The 24,775-nt window shown below is 33.4% G+C and overlaps 1 protein-coding gene across 1 annotated transcript in view; it reads left to right on the top strand.

Annotated features, from left to right (window-relative positions):
• LOC114331675 (acetylcholine receptor subunit beta-like 2) overlaps positions 1-24,775 on the top strand; it is a 158,825-nt gene that overhangs the window by 58,320 nt on the left and 75,730 nt on the right. Inside the window, exon 6 of the mRNA XM_050643136.1 lies at positions 18,695-18,998. Coding sequence (XP_050499093.1) covers positions 18,695-18,998 — 304 coding nt within the window. The remainder of the gene's footprint in view (positions 1-18,694; positions 18,999-24,775) is intronic.

Genomic DNA, 24,775 nt, shown 5'->3' with positions numbered 1-24,775 from the left:
ACCAAATAATTTTTTTTTGTTTTTCATTTGGAAGTATATTTCTCGAGATATTAGACCGTTTCTATTATTTTCCTATGACATCAGGATAAATGTTTTTTTCGATTAAAGCGCTATCTATAGATAGTTCAAAAAAAGTCTCGAATGAAAGTTACATACTTTTACGTAATGAATCCAAATCTCAAATAAAAACTGGGGATTTCCATTTTTTAAGATTTCAAAGTTACCCCCCCACCCCCCGCCACACCTCTAAGGGGTGGAATGGGGGTCATGTTTTTGTCATTCGATAGATTTTTGAAAATTATTAAAAACATATTTTTCAGTTTTTCGATACCATATTTATTTCGAGAAATATTCGACCGTTCCGGTACTTTTATATAGGGACACCCTATATATGCAGAGTACAGAGTGAGTGTTATGTATGGAACGTCTCAATTATCTCGAAAACAGCTTGTACGATTTTTTTTTAGATTGTGGGGTCTTGCGGGAGATTGAAGAGTCTTCTAATGTGGTCGATATTACAGTGGTATTTCCATTGTTAGAAGCTGTAGAAATGGATGTGTTTAGAAGAAGATCGTTAGGTATATCCCGTAGGGAAAGAGTTCGAAATGAGGAAGTAAGACGACGAATTGGAATATATGGCTACTTAACAACAGACATTGAGAGGAAACAGTTGATTTGGTATGGTCATGTTCAAAGAATGGAAGACATAAGATTGCCCAAAAAGATCATTTATTTATTTATTTATTTATTTATTTATTATTCAAACAAACTAATAGTTTTTTTACATGAATAAATATTACTTATATACATAGTTTCAAAGTACAGAGTATACATTCATCAGTAATTAATTAAAGAAAAGTAAACATCAATAAAAAAAATAACAAATATATAGCTATTATGAAGAACTGTAGAGTATGAACATCATCAACGGTAGTGAAAGCTGTAAATTTATTAGATGGACAAATTAATAATTCCAGTAACTATTTTCAATCGAAACTTAGCAGGAGAATCAGCCCAATTTAAATTGAATAATTCATTAAAGTGGTTTGCCAACCGGAACATGGTTACAAGAGGTGATCTATTGGTCGAAAAAACTTGAGGTATGTGAAACATAGGGCTAGAGCGCATTCTTCTGGCTGGTACGTTAAATTTAACCAATTCAAGCAATTCGGTAGAATTAATTTTATTATTAATGATCTTGTATAAAAAAAGTCAATACAGAGATTTGCCTCCTATTCTCTAGCGATAAAATTTTAAATTCTTTTCTTAGGCTGGATGTTCTAACAGTATGATAATCAGGATACCTACGGAATTTTCTTAAATAAAGGGACCTCAAAAATTTATTTTGTATTTTTTCTAACCGCTCTAAATTAGTTTGATACTCTGTGTACCACACTTGTAACCCAAATTCTAATTTGCTCCTTACTAGAGAATAATATAATATTTTGAGCGTATTTATGTTAGTAAAGTTATTTGACTGTCTTATTATATAACCCAAAGTTCTATTTGCAGATTTTGCGATATTTTTAATGTGGTTACTAAATGATAACATACTATCGTACGTTATCCCTAAATCTGTTTTTTTTGAGTCCCGCTGTAGACTTTGTTCATTCATTAGGTAATCGAATAAGCACGGATTTTTTAAACGCGTTATTGACAATACAGAACATTTATTTATATTAAAATGCAATTTATTTTGACAACTCCATTCATACACCTTGTTTATGTCTTTCTGTAACATGACACAATCTCTAACTGTTTCAACCCGCCTGTACAATTTCAGATCATCTGCAAACATTTGATACATAGAATATTTAAATACCTTAGGTCAGCGTTTCCCAACCGGTGGGTCGCGACCCACTAGTGGGTCGCGGACAGATTTCAGGTGGGTCGCGGCGTGGCTCTTACAGAAGCTGAGTGGCGTACAGAGTACAGAATAGCGTATCATCATGGGTGAGCGATGGGTCGCGAATATGAAAAAACATCAGAAAGTGGGTCGCCAGACATAAAAGGTTGGGAACCACTGCCTTAGGTAAATCATTTATAAAGAGTAGAAACAGTAGTGGCCCTAGGTTGGATCCTTGCGGAACCCCCAAATTCATTTCATATTTTCCAGATGTATTCCCATTGTGTTTAACTACTATGCCTCTATTTTCTAAGTAATTTTTTATTAATGTAAGAAAATTTATTGATAGTCCGTATCTGCTTAGTTTTTTTAACATAATATCATGATCCACTTTATCAAAAGCTTTTTTGAAATCCGTGTATATTACATCAAGTTGAGATTTACGTTCAATAATTTCTAATGCATCGTTAGTAAAAAGGAATAGATTGGTATTACTTGATTTGTTGGCAACAAAGCCGTGTTGATGTGGTACTATAAAATTTTCAACATAACGATACAGTTTACAATAAATTATTTGTTCCAACAATTTAGCTGGAGAGCACATAATTGATATAGGCCTATAATTTTCAACGTTCATTTTATTCCCGGATTTAAATATGGGTGAGACAAGTCCCGTTTTCCACATTGAAGGAAATACATTAGTTGATAATATAAGGTTGTAAATATGTAGTAAGGGCTGTCGCACCCACTCACCACATGCTTTGAGCATAAAAGCAGTTATTCTGTCAGTTCCCGCAGATTTCTTAGGTTTTAATTTATTTATCGCATTATTGAAATCAGTCTCATCAACTGAGTCTAAAATAAAAGTATCATTTGTTATATCTATATCTCTATTAAAATTTAAATTATAAGAAGGTTTCTCCTCTGCGTATACTGATGCAAAAAATGTTGCAAAACTTTCGTCAGTCCGTTCTTCCGGTATATCTTGTCCGTTTTAATAATATTTATCACTGTTAGACATCTTTTTATTATTTGTAATATAATTCCAAAAATTATTTACATCAACACTTATCTCATTTTCTATTTTATTTATATATTCTTTTTTTTTTCGTCTTAATTAATTTACTTACCTCTTTTCTACATTCTATATATTTATTTTTGTAATGATCAGATATATTTTTTAATTTTCTGTATCTGTCTTTTTCTTTTAGCGCCCTATTTATGTCAGGTGTAAACCAAACCGGTCTTAATTTCGTATTTTTATGAAAAACATTTTTTGGAACGCACTTGTCAACAACCCTACTCCAGCTATCATAAAAATTTAGTACAGCCTTGTCTACATCAAATTTTTCTTCCAATACCGCATCCCAATTCATGTCCCTAACACGTTCACTAAAGGTTAAAAAATCAGCTTTTTTATAATTTAGTCTAGTTATAATTTCCGTATTCTTTGGTGTAATGCTTCTTTCTATATTTATATTAATCTCAAGCGAGGGATGATATATATCTTCATTAACAAAAGGCAAAAAGTCCCTATTTACTACAATATTTCTAAAATTATTTTCAGATGATATTACCAAGTCCAACGTTCTGTCCTGAAAGTTTTTAATGTTATTATATAATGCATACCCATTAAAATCCATAAATTCTTGAAAAATTTCTAAAATATTATTGGATACGTCTAAGTTATATACAGTGCCCGTGATGGCTTTTATATTAAAATCTCCGAAAATATACGTATTATCAGAATGTGTTAGATTATTCTGTAAACAAAAACCGCTTCGTATACATGTGATGGGCTTCCCGAGGGAATATATAGAGAACAGAAGTTATATTTGTTTTGACCAATTTTCATTTCAATAATAAGCGCTTCAAACGATGTATTATTTCTAATAATTTTCATTATTTTATATTGATTTTTTACTGCGAAAAATACTCCGCCTCCGGTGTTTTTATTTGTAAATACTAAGTCCCTATCACACCTTATAGCCCGATCAAGGAACACAAAACTTTACAAAAACCTCAAAAAAATTAAAGGAAGGATGAAAATTTGGGAATAGGTAGTTGAAATTGTCTATTATTATATAAGAAAAAGTTTACAATTCTAAACCGTCTCCATTTTACAGAAATAGGGAAATAGGGGTTGGTTTTTCATTAAAAGTGCTGTATTTTAAAAATAATAAAATAATAAAATAAAATGTAACAGTGAAAAATAAAATAGTCATCAGAGTGATTTAACCTTAAAGATTGGTCTTTAAATTTTTTTTTAGATCTCGATTATTTTATGAGATATAGCCTATTTTTAATAAGGGTTGAAAACCAAAATTTTTTAAAACGGTCTTATTCGGTTAGTTTTGTATCAATTAATCTGAAAATTGGTGAACACACTATTTACAGATCTATTAAGGGCTTGAGGTTAACATTTTCCAAAAATTTTCAAAAAAAAATTTATGGCCAGTGGAAAAATTTTGGAAATTTTTTTTTGAATTTTTGGAAAAAGAACTGAAACTTTGGTTTTTCTTGTAAGTATGTACTTACCTGAACGAATTACATGCGCGTGCACGTATCCCATATTATTTTGTTTTTGAATTAAGTTAATAATTTGAAAAACTATAATTTTAAAGTACATACTTGTATTAAGTTAATTATTTCAATATAAACCTATAAAATCAATATCAAAATTTCTCAAAAAAATACTTCTTTTACTAAATATTTATTAGGTTTTATAAAGTTCATTTAAAAATTAAATTAACTTAATTAAAAATAAATGTACTCTATTAAGAGGCTACATCAGCGCGTCAATATTTTTTTTCGATAGTTCTCCGAACTTTCAACAGTGCGGCAACAGTGTGTCGGCAGTACTACAGTGTCAGTGACACTATACACTATACTATCAGAAACAAAGGCACATAATTGTGATAACAATAATTATTATACTCATAGGCGCGCTAAATGTTGCCATGTCAGTCAAGTTCGATTTCTTGTTATAGATAATCGTTTTTTAGTAATTTCATTGTGACACAAAATCTAGACATGGGATAAAAAAGTTTATTTGAAAAAACTGTATTTTTTTGTTCTTCTTAAAGCGGCACAGACTCGTTTTTTATATTTAATTTAATTTTAGAGTAATTTCTACATACTAACATGTTTCTTAAATTGGGCTCAGTACCACAATTCTTTACTATATTGCGAATATATGTGCCAGATATCTCTACAGAATATTCAAAATTAAAGTTGCAATCTTGGAACGCGTTTTTCGCTCGCTGATGTTGCCTACTAAGTTATAAAGGATCAAATGAGTATGAAGTACTAAAATGATAAAAGGTGCAATGAAAAATCGTTTATTGTATATCGAACTGGATCGTCACTGTTTACATTTAATTAATTAATCTAAATTATTCAAAGTTCATTTTCATCTTCGTCTGATGTAAAATTTGTGTCTGAATCAACTTCATTTATAATAGAATCAACTGTAAAATCATAATTTTGGGTCTCTTGGCAGCTACCATCTAAACTATTATTACCAGTTTGACAACTTCCGCATGCAGCATGAAAACGTTTCTCCTTTTTTTTTTAATACATATTTTTGTCTATTTACATTCTAATTTCATCACAGTCCAAAAGCATTTTGTGTCTATCATCATTTCTTTCTTAACTTACACTTTTTAATGTTTCAATTCCACTTTGACAATTACAATTTTTTCGTTATCACATTCTAAATGTTTTTCACAAATAAAACAAGAATTATTATTATTTGTTTCACTGTTCGCACTCATTGTAAATATTTACACAATTATTTTATAACAAACAGATCACTTTTATTGATAATAAGTTATAAATTCAAAAGACAGCCGAAAACGATAACAAAACATTGCAGCGTGAATATTTCTCCAATTTTTTAGGTTATGTTCGTCTACTCAGTCAACTGTGTTTAGGAAGCGCGCCGTTTTCTCTTGTAAGCAATTTTTTCACCTGTGTTTACGTGCCCCATATATTTTTATCTTTGCAATAGGCCTATTGTATATATATGTAATATGTTATTCAAGCCTTTTTTAATATGTTCCCATATTTTCATTTAAAAAAAGGCTTTCAGAAAAGAATGGCATCGATTTTATTAAAACATGACATTTTTTTGTAGTTGTTTATAATAAGTGAGCCTTATTTAAAAAGTATTCTATGCATAAGAAAAATGGATATCGCTTTCGAAAGAGTACATTTTCAAGTACCTACAAGCATATTTTTAAAGTTTTTTATGAATTTTCAACAAAGATATTATTGATTGAAATCTTGAAAATTGGCTTAAAATAAAAATCAAAAAAATATCCATTTTTTATCGCCATACAAATTTTTATCCTTTAAAGTAACGTTGTGCAATTTTAAATCCAAATGTTAATTAGCCATCTTAAAACGTAAATCTAAAAGGAATTTTAATTTAAATGATTATGTAAATTTTTGTGACAAAAAATATGTGTTGCTCTCAAAACTTGTATTAGTATATTTTAAAACATATTTTTCTAAATTAAATAATTTGTAATTCACAATGAAAATATATTCACGTTAAAATTGATATTTTTCTAAAGGTATTGTGTTTTTTTCGTACATTTTATTGTTTGATAAATGCCCCAAATTATCGATTTAAAAGTTAGTTAATTTTAAAATCTGACATTTTTGTTGCGCGCGCAATTCAAATAAGCGCCCCTGTTAAGTACTTTAAAAAGGGCTATAGGTTAGAAACGAATCAAGATGCAAACAAAGTTTTTAGTCAGAATGTTAGGATAAAAGTACCTTGATGATTTTTAAATAAAATTTTTTGTTATTATTGCCTTATTTTCTGAAATACAGCACTTTTAATGAAAAACCAACTCTTATTTCCCTATTTTTGTAAAATGGAGGGGGTGTAGAATTGTAAACTTTTTTTTATAAAATAATAGACAATTTCAACTACCTGTTCCCAAATTTTCATTCTTCCTTTATTTTTTTTGAGGTCAGATTGTTCTTTGATCGGGCTATTACCAGTTTATATGTGGCCAGATCTATTATTTCCCCATCATGCACTCCCGCCTGCAACCATGTTTCAATCGCGATCACAATATCAAAGTCGGCAGCCATAGAGTTTCTATAAAAGTCAGTACATTTGGTGTTCAACCCTCTACAGTTCTGAAAGTAGACATTAAGGTACTGTGACATACCTATTATATAACATGTAAGCCCCCTCTTGCAAAAATAAAATAAAATAAAAACGAAAATAAACATTGTTAGGCAATTATCCAGTAGAAAATTGTTCACAAACATAATTATTGTATCAAATTTAATCAACGCCCTGTAAAAATAATTTCATTATACAAATTCTACAAAAAAGTTTACAAAAATTTATAAAACCATATCATTTGATGACTCACACGTGTGTAATGGTCTTTTCGAAAAAAATAAAATAAAAAGAAATAAAATTTATACATTCCAACAAAAATTTGAGCACTAATTGGATTGACAAAAAAAAACACTAAGTTATCTTTAATGATATAGCCATTATTCTCACTTGTTTAGATATTATTGAAGTCTTTAAGCATTTTAACAGTGTTGTCATGTTTTATGAAAATTCTACCATTTTTAGACCAAACTTTTTGTTGCCCATATTTTTCTTTAGCAGATTTTAGAAGTTTATAATTTCGATCACTAAGATTTTCATTAATGTATATACCTGTACCTTTTAACGAGTTTTTCACATTATATATCTCCTTCTTCTTTAATAGTGAGACGAAGAAAACAATAACAGGTCTAGAACGAACTTGTTCATTATTGACTTTACCAATTCTGTATATGTTGTAGATTTCCCAGTGTGCACATTTAATGTTTAAGGCTTCGTTAAAGACTGATAGTATTTTGGACATTAAATTTTCATTTTTTTCCTCCGTTACTCCAGAAATTATCAACGAATTTTCTCTTCTCTTCTCTTCCATCTCTTCATAATTCGTAGCAAGGTTTTCAATATTATTTTTATTTGAATTTGCAGTCGTTTCAATGTTAGTACACTGCGTCATTAAGTTGTTCAATTTTTCATTTATGACTTCAAACTGTTCAAAGATCTTATTCAATGTTTCATCAGTTTTCGCATTCAGCCTTGGAACAATTTTATTTAGAATAGTTTCCAGCATACCTTCATCCAGTGTGCCAGTAATACTTTTACTTCTAGTTCTATCTGTCATTTTGTTGAAAAATAATGAATTACAGGCTGGCAACAGTGCAAAGATGGACACTTTGTTTCTTTATATTCTAAATATTAATGCAAGACACTTACAGGAGTGATATTTTCAGATAAATGCACATACAGACACTTTGTTATGCACTTCACTACTGATATTGCATTAGACAATAATTAATTTCGATTACAATACCACCTAAAATACTTCTTTTGCCAGGAGCTCACAGTCACGATGTTTACAGCGACAGCGACATCGTACGACCCCTGCATCACGATCATGCAGTGGGTACCACCAAACCGCAAAAAACGAGGAAGGCCCCAAAAAAACATGGAAAGAAGGGGTAACCAAAGCAATGAGTGCAAGGGATCTTAGAGATGGCCAATGGGATGATAGAAGGACGTGGAAGTTAGGCATCGGACAACGTCGAAAGACGTTCTAAAACCGATACATACATACATTTCCATTATTATCAGATCTTCCGTTTCTTTTTTTAAATCCAATATATCCAAAAAAAGAATGTGTGTACTTTGTACGCACGTAAGAAGTTATACTTCTATTATATGATTTCAACGAAATCAATATACTTTAAACAGTTTCTCTACTACTTTCCAAAAAATTTTATTAAAACAATACCAAAAATTAAAAAAATAAAAGAATAAAACACACACAAACACATTGAAAAATGCCACAATGGATTTCTGAACAATAATTGTTGCCAAAAATTTTAATTAAATACGTATTTTCTGAAAAAAAAATATAAAAATATACTTACAATCATAAAATCTATAAAAAAAAAATGATATAACTTGCATTGGGCTTGAACCTACTTCCCGTGTATCCCGCCGTACGAGAGTCGAAGCGATTTAAAACTGTACCACCTTCGCGTATACTTCATGTGGGAATATACACAAACTGAACAACTTTTTGACATTTTGTTTATATGAATTTTTATTAGTTTGATTTTTGTCGAATTAAAATACAACAATATATAGAGTAAGAAAACGATACATTAGATGAAAATTTGTAGAAAGTTTGTTCGTAATCAGATTATGTAAATTAAAGCATTGCCTACTAGCGGTATAGCATAGCAAGTACTAGGTAAGTACATTATTTTTTTACATTTTCCAAAGAGGTATGAAGATATTTTTTATTGGAATACAACTGAAACATTTAGAATTACGTACCTGTGGCTTTTCAAAACTATCTAAAAAGTCACTATAATTATAAATTTGATTTTATTTCTGTCCTCACAACAATAAAAACTAATATTTTATACAACATTTTTGTTTACCGATAACCTCCATATTGAACAATTATTGACAGATCATTTCAACACCCAATCAGAGCCCGTATAAAGACTAATACCAAACTGTCGGTGTGCGCATGCGCGCAGATCAATATAAATTCATCCTCAATCTCAATCGCGCCTAAAGAAGTATAACTTCAAAAACTTATTTCAAATGGAACCCCCTGTATATTTTTTGCGTTTTAAAGTCCATAAGAAATACTGATTATTTTTCATATAATATTCCCTATACCTAAATGCCGTAATTTTGGAGTTATTACTACATTTATTTATTATAAAAAAATATAAAACAAATTATAAAAATAAATTTTGTCGGCTTGGGCATATACCTACTATTTTAAGTTCTTTGAATGATTGGGAACAAAAAAGGTCTCTGTTAATTTTTCTCTAAAGTTGATCGGTATCGAGTTATAAATAATTTAAAACTGAAAAAAAAAACGAAAAACAACGACTTTCTCAAAAACAAAAGTAAAAAATATTAATTTTGAAATTACGAAGTATCTGAATTCAAGTTCAAAACTTATTTTATCAGTTCCCGATAAATAATTTGGGCTTATTTCATTCTAAAACATTGTTTTTTAGTTGTTAACGACTTATTATGTCTATTAAAACGACACGTATTTAGGAATATAAAATAAATGATGGACGTGTCTATTACTCCCGTTAAAAGGGGAAGCCGTTATAAATGTAAATATAACTTGTAACCTTTTTAACGTAAATTAATAAATTCCTTTCAAACTATACTCAAACTCAAAATGTAAATATTTTTAAACATCCTATTTATTTTTTATAATAATTAAATTCACTATCAAAAATGATATTTATTAATAATTTAAAATTTAGTTTGCCTCTGACGTATCTGTCAAACTCAAACGTAAACAACGTACATGCTTTTTTGATAGGTGCATACAAACAAACATTATAATTAATTATTATTATTTGAACAAAACAAAATTTGTTTAAATAGAAATAATAAATAAATAATATAATTCCTTTATTCAATTTAATTAAGTATATGGATACCTACGTTCGTACCTATATTATGATATACCGCAAGCTAACCTCTAGCATCACGATTTTTTTAATGACGCTCTGGCGTCACGATTTTGAATGACGCCCAATATGACTTTACACCCGCTGAAATTCCATACCTAACGATAAGAAGTATTCACTTCAAAAGAAAGGAATAACACCAGCTTTCAGAACAAACAACAAAAGCAAATTCAATAAAAACAATAAGAGCCAAAAGAAAAAGCGATTACAGAGAGATGTATACCATATGACATGTGGTGACTGTCCAAAAACTTACATCGGTCAAACTGGCAGAACCATTAACAAATGCGTAGCAGAACACAAAAGGGCTTTCAACAATAGAGAAACAGATTCTACATACTCATTTCACCTTCTAGATCATAATCTTTTTTTAAATGAACATTTTCAAATTCTTCATATACAAAATAAAGGCCTTAAGCTACCTTTATTAGAATCTATGGAAATTAATAAATTGAAAAATGCAGATATAATTCTGAATGACAAACTTGAGACAAACAGCTCCCCACCCATCAACCTATTCTGTTAGAGACTTAAAAATGCAGACAAATTGTAAAATACAACGGAGAGCTTTTTCCAACAAGCCAAAAACAGCGCTCTCGGACCTGATTGCATCACTCGAAGACCGAAGATGCCTTAAGAAACTTCCTGAGAGTATTATCCCTCTTCTCACTAAAATTTTCAATGCATGTCTCAAAAACAGCTACTTTCTTACTCCTTGGAAAGTAGCCAACACAATCATGTTACCAAAAAAAGGTAAGCCCTCACCGACGTGGAATCCTATAGACCTATCTCACTCATAAACACTCTGGGAAAAGTCCTTGAGCTAATCCTAAAAGAGAGGCTCAAGGACTTTCTCGAAACCCGCAACATCATCCCTAAATTTCAATACGGATTCCAAAACGGTAAATCTAAACAACATGCATTGATTGACTTCACCACTAAAATCACTCAAACCATCAACGATAGATCATTCGCCGTAGCCACTTTCCTTGATGTACAAAAGGCTTTTGATCAGGTCTGACACGACGGGCTTGTTCGGAAGTTAATTGACATCAGGCTTCCTCTACAATTTACAAAAATTGTACATTCTTACCTCCACGACCGAACTGTAAGAGTGAAAGTATGCGATCAACAATCAACCCCAGTTGCTCCACAAGCTGGCGTTCGCCAAGGATCAGTTCTAGCTCCACTGTTGTGCATACTCTAAAACAGTGATCTTACAAACCAAAATATTCCAGGAACTAGTCTGTTTCTCTATGCTGACGACACGGCTCTACTCACAACAACTACACGATACAATCCACAACTCATTCACAGAAGAGCTCAGGCTCTGTTAGACGCGGTCGGGGATTGGTGTTGTAAGTGGAGAGTTACGCTGAACGCGAACAAAACAACAAACATTGTGTTTCGCGAATCCCAGAGTTTCCCTCTGTGCCACTCAGAATCATTCGGAATAAAGACGACCAATACCCACTGAGACTGATGGGAGAAAGGCTCGTGCTCAGCCCGACTGCAACCTATGTGGGAGTTCTGTTTACCAGGACTCTCAACTGGAATGCAGATCTAAAGGTAACTTTAGATAGGGTATGAAATAGAGCCAGACTGCTCAACCCTCTCTCAGGGAGAATTGGCAAGACACGCACGAAAACTCTCATCTACACTTACACGACCTATATTCGACCCATCATTTAGTACAAAGCAGGTCTCTACAGCCTTTTCAGTAGAGCACAGAAAGTGAGGTTGTTGCGAGTGGAATGTAGAATCCTGCGTAGAGCAAACTACGAGCACTGGAGATTCCCGTATAATGAAATCCATAACCTTTCTAATATCCCCACAATTATCGAGAGAAAAACTCTCTGAACAGGAACTTCGCATCTAAAATAATCAACGGTCCCCTCTCTGACACACAACTATCTCTCAAATGTTCCTGTTCTTCTCTAGACCACGTATTCTGCCACCGAAAGCCCAAACGGAAAAAGATTCACCCACCGTCTGCTCTAATGCAAACCTGCATTGACGAACTCCCGGCAGATTACGACGAAATCCTTGAGGCTACTCCGCTAGCCAACCGTACCCTCCTCGTCTAACTCCTCTTCCCTACCCCGAACAGGGAGAAGTTGGTTTTTTGCGGTTTCCCAACTTCATTGCACAATTATACCTGTTCGACCTAAGAAAATAGCCGCAACTATTTTCTACCACTTGAACGCTCACTGTCAACGCTGCGCCCAAAAACCACCTCCTGACCGCCGACGAGGGACGCAGGCTTGCCTGTCGTTGTACAATGGTTTCTAGGGAGCTTCTTCTTCTTCAAGTGCCGTCTCCTAATCGAAGGTTGGATATCATCATCACTATCTTTACTCTATCCACCGCTGCTCTAAAGAGTTCTATAGAACTGCATCTAAACCAGTCCCTTAAATTCTTTAACCATGACACTCTCCCCCCTCATTACGTGTCCCAGATATTGTAACTTTCTTATTTTTATTGTGTTTATTATTTGCATTCTTTACCCATTTCTTACAGTACTTCCGTGTTCGTTTTCCTCTGTGTCCATGCTATTCTAAGCATTCTTCTGTAACACCACATTTCAAATGACTGTAGCTTATTTATGTATTCTGTGTTTATGTGTTTGTTTTTAAAATAACAAAAGTTTGGCTAATTGGCTCAGCCAAGGCTATTAAATTCACACATAAAAAATAATTCATGGAAGTAACGGTCGAATCCATCAATTATAAAAAAAATCATTTTTAAAACTTTTCACAATATTTTATTTTATTATTAGAAATTTAAATTTTCGTTCTATACATGACTGAAATACTTTTTCTCATCTAGATACTTTACATAGACCTCACTTGACATAATTAACAGGATCAATCGTAAAGTAAATCCAATTGAAAGAGTACGATATCAGTATTCAAAGCACGAGAGACCCAATTCTTTCTTCGAAGAGATCACAGACAATGCATAAGAAATCCATTTTCCCCGTGAGTCCTAACCAATTTGATTTAAATTCAAATTTGTTCCGAGTTTTTGTCCATGTCGCACGGTTCGTTCTTTGCTTGCAATCTGTCTATTTTTCAGATTCAGATATTCGCGTTGAAAATAACAATAGAAAGAAGAGATCTTGTTTGCGAAAATGTGTGTCGGGGTGCAAGTGTTTTAGCTATTTGGGGTGAAATGTCTTGTATCGGTAGAGTGTTTGCTAGGGATGAGTTTGTATGGAGCTCTTATACAAAACGAATTTTTAGATTAATCTTCGTACATAGGCTTTGCAATAGTGTATCTATTTGATATCTTCGACAATCGTTTTTTTAAGCGAATTTTTTATAGTGACATTGAATTAATTTTTCTCTATAGTAAAATAAAAAATTGTCACGTGACTAACACGTAAACACGTAAAATAGATTGAAATAGATTCAAATAGTTGGAAAGGCCAATTTACTTAACAAGACAAAAAAAAATTAAGGCACTCATGGGAGGGCCAACAGAAGTGAAAACTTCTTATAGTAGATAAATTACGAGCTCAATGTTTTTCCCCATCCAAAAAGAAGTGATATACCTATATTATATACGCGTTGCGTACGTTCTATGCTATTTATGTATACATACACATAATATATTCGTACGAAATTTAGTTCGGCAAAATGATGACGGTCGCAATCTCAATACTTTTTCCCCATCTAAAAAGGGCACAAGGTCCCTAAAGAAGTTTTCACTTAAAAAAAATTATTTCGTCGAAGCAATGACGGTCGCTAATTTAATACTTTTTCCCCATCTAAAAAGTGCACAAGGTCCCTAAAGAAGTTTTCACTTAAAAAAAATTATTTCGTCGAAGCAATGACGGTCGCCAATTTAATACTTTTTCCCCATCTAAAAAGTGCACAACGTCCCTAAAGAAGTTTTCACTTCAAAAATTTATTTCGTCGAAGCAAACACGGTCGCTAATTCAATACTTCTTCCCCATCCAAAAAGTGCACAACGTCCCTAAAGAAGTTTTCATTTCAAAGAAGTTTTCATTTCAAAAATTTATTTCGACGAAGCGATGACGGTCGCTAATTCAATACTTTTTCCCCATCTAAAAAGTGTATAACGTCTCTAAAAAAGTTTTCGCTTCAAAAATTTATTTCGGCGAAGCAATGACGGTCGCTAATTCAACATTTTTCTCCATCTAAAAAGGGCACAACGTCCCTAAAGAACTTTTTACTTCAAAAATGTATTTCGTCGAAACAATGACAGTCGCTAATTTAACACTTTTTCCCCATCGAAAGGTCAAAACGTCCCTAAAGAAGTTTTCTCTTCAACAATTTATTTCGTCGAAGCATTGACGGTCGCTAATTTAATACTTTTCCCCATCTAAAAAGGGCACAAGGTCCTTAAAGAAGTTTTCACGTCAAAAATTATTTCGTCCCAGCAGTGAGGGTCGCGATGACGGTCGCTAATTCAATACTTTTCCCATCTAAAAAGTGCACAACGTCACTAAAGAAGTTTTCACTTCAAAAATTTATTTCGTCGATGCAATGACGGTCGCTTATTCAATACTTTTTCCTCATCTGAAAAGTGCCAAAGTTCCTTAAAGAAGTATTCACTTTAAAAATTTATTTCGTCGAAGCAATGACGGTCGCTAATTCAATACTTTTTCCCCATCTAAAAAGTGCACCACATCCCTGAAGAAGTTTTCACTTAAAAAGATTTATTTCGTCGAAGCAATGACGGTCGCTAATTTAATACTTTTTTCCCATCTAAAAAGTGCACAACGTCCCTAAAGAAGTTTTCACTTCAAAAATTTATTTCATCGAAGCAATGACGGTCGGGATGACGGTCGCTAATTCAATATTTTTCCCCATCTAAAAAGCGCACAACGTTTCTACAGAAGTTTTTACTTCAAAAATTTATTTCGCCGAAGCGATGACGGTCGCTAATTCAATACTTTTTCCCTATCTAAAAAGTGCACAACGTCCTTAAAGAAGTGTTCATTTCAATAATATATTTCGTTGGAGCAATGACGGTCGCGATGAAGGTCTCTAATTCAATACTTTTTCCCCATCTAAAAAGTGCACAACGTCCCTAATAAAGAAGGTTTCACTTCAATAATATTACTATTATTATACGTACATTATAATAATATACGTACAAAATTTATTTAGTCGAAGCTATGACGGTCTAGAAATCAATCCTTTTTCACCATCCCAAAATAGATTTTACATTTATTTTAAATTTAAATACTTCTACACAATTTATATTATTGTGTTTGCATTTTATCAATCAAAAGCAAAATAAAAATTAAATTAAATTTTTTTTAATAACGCGGGCACATAAATTTGATACACCCTGTATATTGAGCTGTTTTAAAATTTATTAGAATTTAGTTAGGACGTAAATAGATTTCTCTTTTAACGAGCTTTCCGCGGAACCATTAAAGACTTTTGTGAATAATTAAAGTGAAAAGAACTATGTATTTAGATTTAAAATGGAAAAAAATTGTTTACTGTATAGGTAATTATAAATATTTCTCGAAATTGATAATTGAAAAGAAAGTTGGAATTTTAATATCTTCATTTCAATACGAGTATATGTGGGAGAGTTTCTCCGAAAGTAATTAGGATTGTCGGAACAAATTTGAGGGTGACTGTTGTTTGTCAAATGGAAAAGTCAATGTTTTGATTCTTGGAATGTGGAAGGGGAAAAGATGGATTGGATGATTGAGAGAGGTTGAAAAATTATTCATTATGTTGTTGGCAGCGAGAAGAAGCGGTTTCGACGTGTTAAGTGGAGTAGATAGTTAGCATATATCAGTGGCTGGTTGATAGTGAAGAATAGTGTTGAAAAGTGGAACGAGCGACAGATCAAATCGAGACGAAATACCTCTTTGATTCTGTAGTATTGTGAGAAGGAGAGCAGAGAATTTTTGGAGTTTTGTTTGAATCGAGAACGTGTCAAAGAAACACGGTTTGTTGGAGAATTAGTGCTGGTATGCTGACAGTTTTGAAGCTGGACAACGGAGAGAGGCTTTGATGAGTAGCCTTTAACATAATCAACGAGGGAGAGCTGTTTGGGGTCACGAGAAGACATCCGAGTGAGGGAAGCAAAAGGTCAGTCAATTTATGTGAAAGAGATTTTTATGTTCGGGAAATAAATTTTTGAGTAAAAAGCATATGAATTAAAGTTCCAATATTTCAAAATATAAATAGTAAATATAGGTAACCTTGCGAAGACATAAATTTGTTTGGTTTAATTTGTTTTACCAAAGTCATCGGGAACAAACCGATAAATTGTATTTTTGTAAAGATAATAATTTTAAGTGGTATAAATTTCATTCGGACATCTGTGTCCACAGGTTTTTTAGATTCGATAGTTTTCAGAGTATTAATTTGATAAATAAAAGACAATTCTGTATTTTTATTTTAATAGTTTGCTTTATTTCTTTTCCCTATTTTTATCCCGATTAGGATCAATTCAGAGATACTGAACCCACGAGAGAAGATAAATATAACGTAAGATAATTTGGTTTTTTTTATATATTAAAAGGCACCCTGAGATTTTTTTATTCAATTTTGATATATGATTTGCGACAATTAAATGATTAATTAAATAAATAATAATCACTATAAAATAAATAAGAAGCAGATCACAACAATATATATACAGACACATAATAAATATACGTACAAAATTTATTTCGCCGAAGAGATGACGGTCGCCAGGATGGTCGCGAAATCAATCCTTTTTACCCATCCTAAAATAGGTTTTACATTTATTTTAAATTAGATACCTCTACACAATTTATATACACATACACCTAATATACCTATAGATGTACAAAATTTATTTCGCCGAAGCGATGACGGTCACCATGACGGTCGAGAAATTAATACTTTTTACCATCCCAAAATAGATTTTACATTTATTTTAAATTTAAATACTTCGACACAATTTATATATATAGAGACATAATAAATATACGTACAAAATTAATTTCGCCGAAGAGATGACGGTCGCCATGATGGTCGCGAAATCAATCCTTTTTCCCCATCCTAAAATAAGTTTTACATATTTATTTTAAATTTAAATACATCTATACAATTTATACATACAAACACATAATATACCTATAGATGTACCAAATTTATTTCGCCTAAGCGATTACGGTCGCCATGATGGTCGCGAAATCAATCCTTTTTGCCCATCTTACAATAGGTTTTACATTTATTTTAAATTTAAATACCTCTACACAATTTATATATACATACACCTAATATATAGCATAAGCAATGACGGTCGCGATGACGGTCGCGAATTCAATGCTTTTTCCTCTATCCAAAAATCGCACAAAGAAACTAAAGAAGTTTTCACTTCAAAAAAATTCAAATATCTAAGAATAGTAGAAATAAAAATATTGAGATCAATATTGGGACCAAAAAGAACAAACGACGGAGAAACAAAATGAAGACCAATAAACAGATTTAACAAGAAATGGGAGGTAATAACATAGCAAGATACATAAAAGCAAGACGACTAAAATGGGCACGCCATATAATGAGAAGAGTTCCCACAGAAATGATAAAAAGAATCACGAACTTTACACCTCTGGGACCAAGGAAAAGAGGAAATCCCAGGATAAGACGGTGAAACTAGATAGAAGAAGACATATAAATAATGAAAATAAAAGACTGGAAGACAAGATGCAGAAAAAGAAAATGTTGGGGATACATAACCAGCACCGCAAAGACACATATAGATCTATAAGAAATAAACGCAAGAGGAATAATCCACCTGGAAAAAAGGATTACTATATGTCCCGGGATTGCCATAATCCACTAGGATTGATCAGCTAGAATTGATCGTCTGTGATGATGATGATGATGATGATGATTATGATGATGATGAGCTGTATATAAAGGAAGGCGAAAAAAAGGAAGGCCCAGAACCAGATGGTTCGATGACGTGGAAGGTGACTAAAAACCATGAATATAAGACAATGGAGAAGAAGGGCACAATAGAGATCCGAATGGAAGGACCAGCCAAACTGGCAAAGACCCATTCAGGATTATGACGCCAAAAAAGCTCTATAGTATATTAAATATCAAAACGATTTTCTATATTCCCTTGTTATAGGATCATTATTATTAAAACTACTTATGTTTGCTTCCCATAGTTTGGGAGTTGATTCAGAAAAATCATCTACCAGATTTATTTTTTGTTATTATGATATTCTAATACAAGTCTACTTTAGTTTTAGTTGAAGGTAGTACAAATCATGTATGGTACTATTTTGTAAGTATGTATTTGTTTCAGATATAACCTTCAAAATAACGATGAGGAGAAAAACGCTATTCTACACCGTCAACCTCATCATCCCTTGCGTCGGTATCACCTTCCTAACCGTTCTGGTATTTTATCTTCCGTCAGATTCTGGAGAAAAAGTGACGCTGTGCGTATCCATTCTCATCTCGCTCACAGTGTTCTTCCTGCTGCTGGCAGAAATCATCCCACCGACATCTCTAGCTGTGCCGCTTCTAGGAAAATACCTTCTATTCACGATGATTCTGGTTACTTCTTCTATCTGGGTGACGGTGTGTGTACTCAATGTTCATTTCAGGTAAGTGTTTTAAGAGATGAGATATATACATGTCGTATATTATGTGATATTACGGTATTTAGGGTGGACACACGCAGGATTAATTGGTTTATGTATATATAAACGAATAATGACCATCACGATTGCTGCAATCATTAATTTGTGTGCCCACCTCTAGAACAACTCGTCATATGCTTTATCGTTATATATCGTTTTTCCTCACCACAGTGATCACTGGCTTGACAACTATTTTTAAGTCTTGAACTGTTCCAGGATACGTCTCCACCTGTTATAACATTTTCTCGTTATTCTAAGTATCTCAGCTTCACTTGTTTGTTTATTATGTTTGATATTTTGTCTTCTTTCTGTCCTTCTTCTTCTTTTTCTTAGCCTTCTGTCGTCCACGTTTGGACATAGGCCTCTCCCAACTCCTTCCTTGAGCAACTTCCTCCATCTTGAGCAACATATTTCCAATTTGTTCCGGCTACTCTTTTAATATCATCAACCCACCTCATCAGTGGTCTTCCTCTCGGTCGTTTATTTTGGTAAGGTCTCCAATGTTGTATTGCTGCATTCCAACGTTGGTCTGTTTGTCTAGCAGTGTGGCCTGCGAAGCTCCATTTAAGTTTGGCAACTTTTGTTGTTATGTCCTCGACTTTTGTTTTTGGTCTTACCCAGTCGTTTCTCTTTTTATCTGACAGTCGTATACCTAACATTGCTCTTTCCATTGCTCTTTCTGTTGTGGCTAGTTTATTCATATTTGCCATGGTTAGGGTCAAGGTTTGACATACATATGTCATGATAGGAAGGATGCACTGGTTGAACACTTTGCTCCTCAATTATTGGGGTATTTTGCGGTTCTTAAGTATCCAACTAAGTTTTCCAAATCTTGCCCCTGCTAGTCTTGCTCTCCTAGTAATTTCCGCACTTTGGTTCTCTTTGTCAAGTTTCAGGATTTGGCCTAGAAAGATATATTCCTGGACTTTTTCTATCTCACTGCCTTTTATAGTAATACGTCTGAGGTCATCTGTGTTTGTCATTATGTTTGTTTTTCTCATGTTCATTTTCAGGGCGACGTATTGGGAGCTGCCTGCGAGTTCCTCCATCATAATTTGCAGTTCCTCGAATTAGTTCGCTATAATCACAATGTCGTCAGCGAATCGGAGGTGGTTTAGCTTCTTGCCATTAACGTTAATGCCATAGGTTGACCAATTTGTCGTTTTGAAGACGTCTTCTAGGGCTAGGTTGAAAAGCTTTGGCGATATTACGTCTCCTAGTCTCGCGCCTCTTTTAATGGGGATGGGATTTGTCTTTTGTCTAGTGGTACTATCTTAGTAGCATTTTCATATATATTATGTATTAGTTGTGTGTATCTCGAATCTATTCTACAATTATTAATAGCTTGTTCTAAGGTCCACATCTCGATACTATCAATCGCCTTTTCATAGTCTACGAAGGCAAGAAATACGGGTAGTTGGTATTCATTTGCCTTCTCTATCAATGTTCTCATTGTCAGCAGATGGTCTGATGTACTATATCCTTTGCGGAAGCCAGCCTGTTCCACTGGTTGGTAATTGTCCATTTTGTAGGTCAACCGGTTGTTAATAATAATTCTCATAAATAGTTTGTATACTTGACTGAGCGACTATATAGGTCTATAATTCTGTAGATCACATTTGTCCCCGTTTTTGTGTAAAAGTATTACTAGACTTTCGTTCCAGTCTTTAGGGATCTTGCTATTATGGAGACATTTATTAAATAGCTCTGTTAGTATAGGGATTGTTACTGTTTTGCTTGTTTTCAAGAGCTCGGCAATTATACCGTCGTGTCCTGGAGCTTTATTATTTTTTAGTTCTCTTAAAGCTCTTTCTATTTCGAATCCCTTTATAGTTGGTAGTACTTCTGATCCCACGTTTTTATTTTTCTTTTGACGTTCTCCTTTGTTGATTCATTAGGCTGGCTTTGCGAGCTGTACAAGGTTTTGTAAAAGTTTTCGACTATTTTTGTTATTTTATATTTATCCCTCTCTTCCTTATTATTGGCGTCTTTAATTTTGATGATTTTTTGATCACCCAGTGCGGATCTTTTATCTCAGACATTTTAAACCTCTGTTGTTTTCAATAACTCGTTCTATTAAGTTCTCGTTCCATTTTTGTATGTCGCGTTTTAGTTATTTTCTAATTGTTTTTTTAAGTTCTATTATATGTATTCTTGAGTATGGCGTCTGTTTTGCGCTAGTAGTTGCCCTCTTTCCGTCATTAGTTGTTTAGTTTCGTTGCTTATTTTGTCTTCTTTAATCCTTATTTTCTTTGCGACCTGTAGTCCGGCTTCGAGAAGGTTCTTATTTATGTTTTTGTTAATTTCGTCAATTTGATCTTGATAATGTTAAGGATCATGTTTATTCGAACTTATCGCTAAGACCTCTCGGAATTGCTCTTCATTTGTTTTTAGTTTAAAGGCATCTATCCGCGTTGTTTTTTAAAATATTCTTTTTCTCTCTTCATTCAAGTTAATATTTATTTTTGCTCTAACTATACGGTGGTCACTACCAGTTTTTACGTTGTTTATTGTTGTTACGTCTTCAAATATTCTTTTGTTGTTCGAGAGAAAATAGTCTATTTAATTTTTGGTGGTTGCGTTAGGTGCAACCCATGTCCACTTTCTGTTAGGTTTCTTTTTGTTGAAGGTATTCATAACATACATATGTTTTCTTGTTCCAGGAATTCCATAAGTTTTTCTGCCCTTGTGTTTCTTGTGCCGAATCCAAAATTTCCAATCTTACTTTCAGAGTCTTCAATCTCACTTCCAATTTTGGCGTTAAAATCTCCCATTATTATTATTTTGCATTCTCTGTTGGTGTCTATAGCATTTTTAAGATATTCGTAAAACGTATTTATTTCTTCATCAGTTGCTTTTTCAGTTGGAGCATAAACTTGCACAATCTTTAATTTTGTTTTCGGATTGAGTTTTAAAATCATGTATGTAACCCTGTCTGAGAAGCTGTCAATTATTTGAATTTGTTCTCCTCTTGTTGATTAAGAAACCTACGCCACCGTATGTATAGTCTTCATTGCCTTTATAATAGAGCCTGTTGCCTGAATGTAAGTCCACATACCCTTCACCTCTTCTTTTAACTTCTGATAGTCCCATTATATCCCAATTCATATTCCCCAATTCCTCTTCTAGTTCGTAGAGTTTTTCGTCTTTTGCCATGGAACGGATGTTGTACGTTGCTATATGGAGTTGTTTGTTGTTCTTCTTTTTCAATGTCGACTTGCCTCCCCCAGAATCCTTGAGACAGACCGTTGTGTCGGTGTGGGACTGTGGAATAAATTTCCTACCCACCTGGGGTATCTTCCGTATCTCTATTAAAACCGACATTTTTGATTTTTGGAGGTTGTGACCATAACCCATGACGCTGGCCAGACGGGTTGGTGGGTGGGTGGGTTATTGGTGCAGGAATTTTAAGGGGGAATTTTTTAGGAGACGCAGCCGTTCTATTTAATAAATAGATATAGATATATTTTGTATAATTTTTGTATTATCTTCTCTAACATGTTTTTTTTATTTCCTTCACTTCACCTCCACCAAGTCCTTTGATTTATTCCTACATAAGATTGTGTGATTCTGTTGTCATGTTAAAACATCAAATTGAGTTGTAATCCACGTTTTAATCTAGATTTGACAAATAATATTTGTGAGTTCAATATATTTTTTAAAGTAGTAAAAAGCTGTTAATGATACAAAAAGCATTTTTAAAACGTATGCGTGCAGTGTGAAAAAGTTGCTGCAAAATTAGACTAAATGCATGTAAAAATTTATATACCACTAGGAGTGTTCAAAGCTCCTAAAAACAATAAATCTCTTATCTATGATAAATACTATCCGTAATAGTGTATACTCAAGAAAAACTTTTTCCGTGGTTTTCTTTTAACGACTCTATAATTTCCCCGTGAAAAATAATCCCGAATACCAAAGCCGACATGGGGTGAAGACTAAAATGCTAGAAAAGTAATTTGGTATAGCGTGTGCATTAAAAATAACTCATTTTTGATTAATCCTGGAATGTGGAATTAGAAGGGCTCACGAAACAAATTGTGGTGGCCGTAGCTAATAATGATATTTTAATGAAAGGGTCTTTGATATTTTTTGACGTGCGGAATTGCATGTTTTCAGCCTTGGTAAATCATACGGTCAGTAGCGGAACATCAAATAAGGACTTTTTCGAGAACTAATATAACTAAAACAACAATAATTAATGACACATAACAGTGATTTTAACAATAAAAGGGAAAAGCATGTGTTTTCTGTGGTATATGCCACTCATTCCTTTATATATTTTTATCATTGATAAATATTTATGTCACTTCGGACTGTTACATTTTCCAATGATTTGTATGGTATGTTAAACAGTAAATGGTTAAGATCAATTAGTTACCACTATAAACATCCTGGATTAGCCGATAATAGTATAAAAGGCCCGATTTCAGGTAAAATTTAAATATGTTTTCTGGTAAAATTTGTCAATCTTCATTTCTTAATGTTGATTTAATTGCGTACAATCCAAACTCATTATAATTTCATTAATACTGATTAGGCTTATATTGACGAAACTGTACCGCTAAAAGGGTTTTTCGAATTCGATTGTAGTGCGCGACGGGGTTGCTATTTAATCACCTTTTAAGTGTCCAAGTTTTCACTCTAATGGCATATAAAGCAACATAATGCTACTCTACATCCCACCAGAATGAAAACAATGGGAACCTTCTCTGGTTACACCTCCGAGGCTTCTACAATTTGCAAGCCATACGGATGCCGAGACTAAGGAAGATGAGGGAATTTTACAATATATAATTCACGTCCCATCTGCTCAGCGCGGTAAAGTTCCAACGAGAATAGTTCCCTTTGTACTCCAAACAGAGTAAGTAAATCAAAAATGAATAACCATTTTCAATGTCGTTGCAACACGAAACTACAGCCGCGCGATATTCTAGTCCAATCAGAGAGTGCCGCAAGCACCTCTACCGGTTTCGAAACTTATTAGTCTCTCATCAGGAGGCACATATGCTGCTCTCTCCGATCCAACCAAAACAAACCCCGGCGTGCAGTCACGGATCGCAACGAACGAAATGGCATAGATGCCCTAGCGGCAACTGCTATCAAAAGTCTAAGTTTTCACTCTAATGGCATATAAAGCAACATAATGCTACTCTACATCCCACCAGAATGAAAACAATGGGAACCTTCTCTGGTTACACCTCCGAGGCTTCTACAATTTGCAAGCCATACGGATGCCGAGACTAAGGAAGATGAGGGAATTTTACAATATATAATTCACGTCCCATCTGCTCAGTGCGGTAAAGTTCCAACGAGAATAGTTCCCTTTGTACTCCAAACAGAGTAAGTAAATCAAAAATGAATAACCATTTTCAATGTCGTTGCAACACGAAACTACAGCCGCGCGATATTCTAGTCCAATCAGAGAGTGCCGCAAGCACCTCTACCGGTTTCGAAACTTATTAGTCTCTCATCAGGAGGCACATATGCTGCTCTCCCCGATCCAACCAAAACAAACCCCGGCGTGCAGTCACGGATCGCAACGAACGAAATGGCATAGATGCCCTAGCGGCAACTGCTATCAAAAATCTAAGTTTTCACTCTAATGGCATATAAAGCAACATAATGCTACTCTACATCCCACCAGAATGAAAACAATGGGAACCTTCTCTGGTTACACCTCCGAGGCTTCTACAATTTGCAAGCCATACGGATGCCGAGACTAAGGAAGATGAGGGAAT

The sequence above is a fragment of the Diabrotica virgifera genome, chromosome 2, assembly GCF_917563875.1.
Source record: "Diabrotica virgifera virgifera chromosome 2, PGI_DIABVI_V3a".
Taxonomy (NCBI): domain Eukaryota; kingdom Metazoa; phylum Arthropoda; class Insecta; order Coleoptera; family Chrysomelidae; genus Diabrotica; species Diabrotica virgifera.
This window is presented reverse-complemented; position numbering and strand designations above follow the sequence as displayed.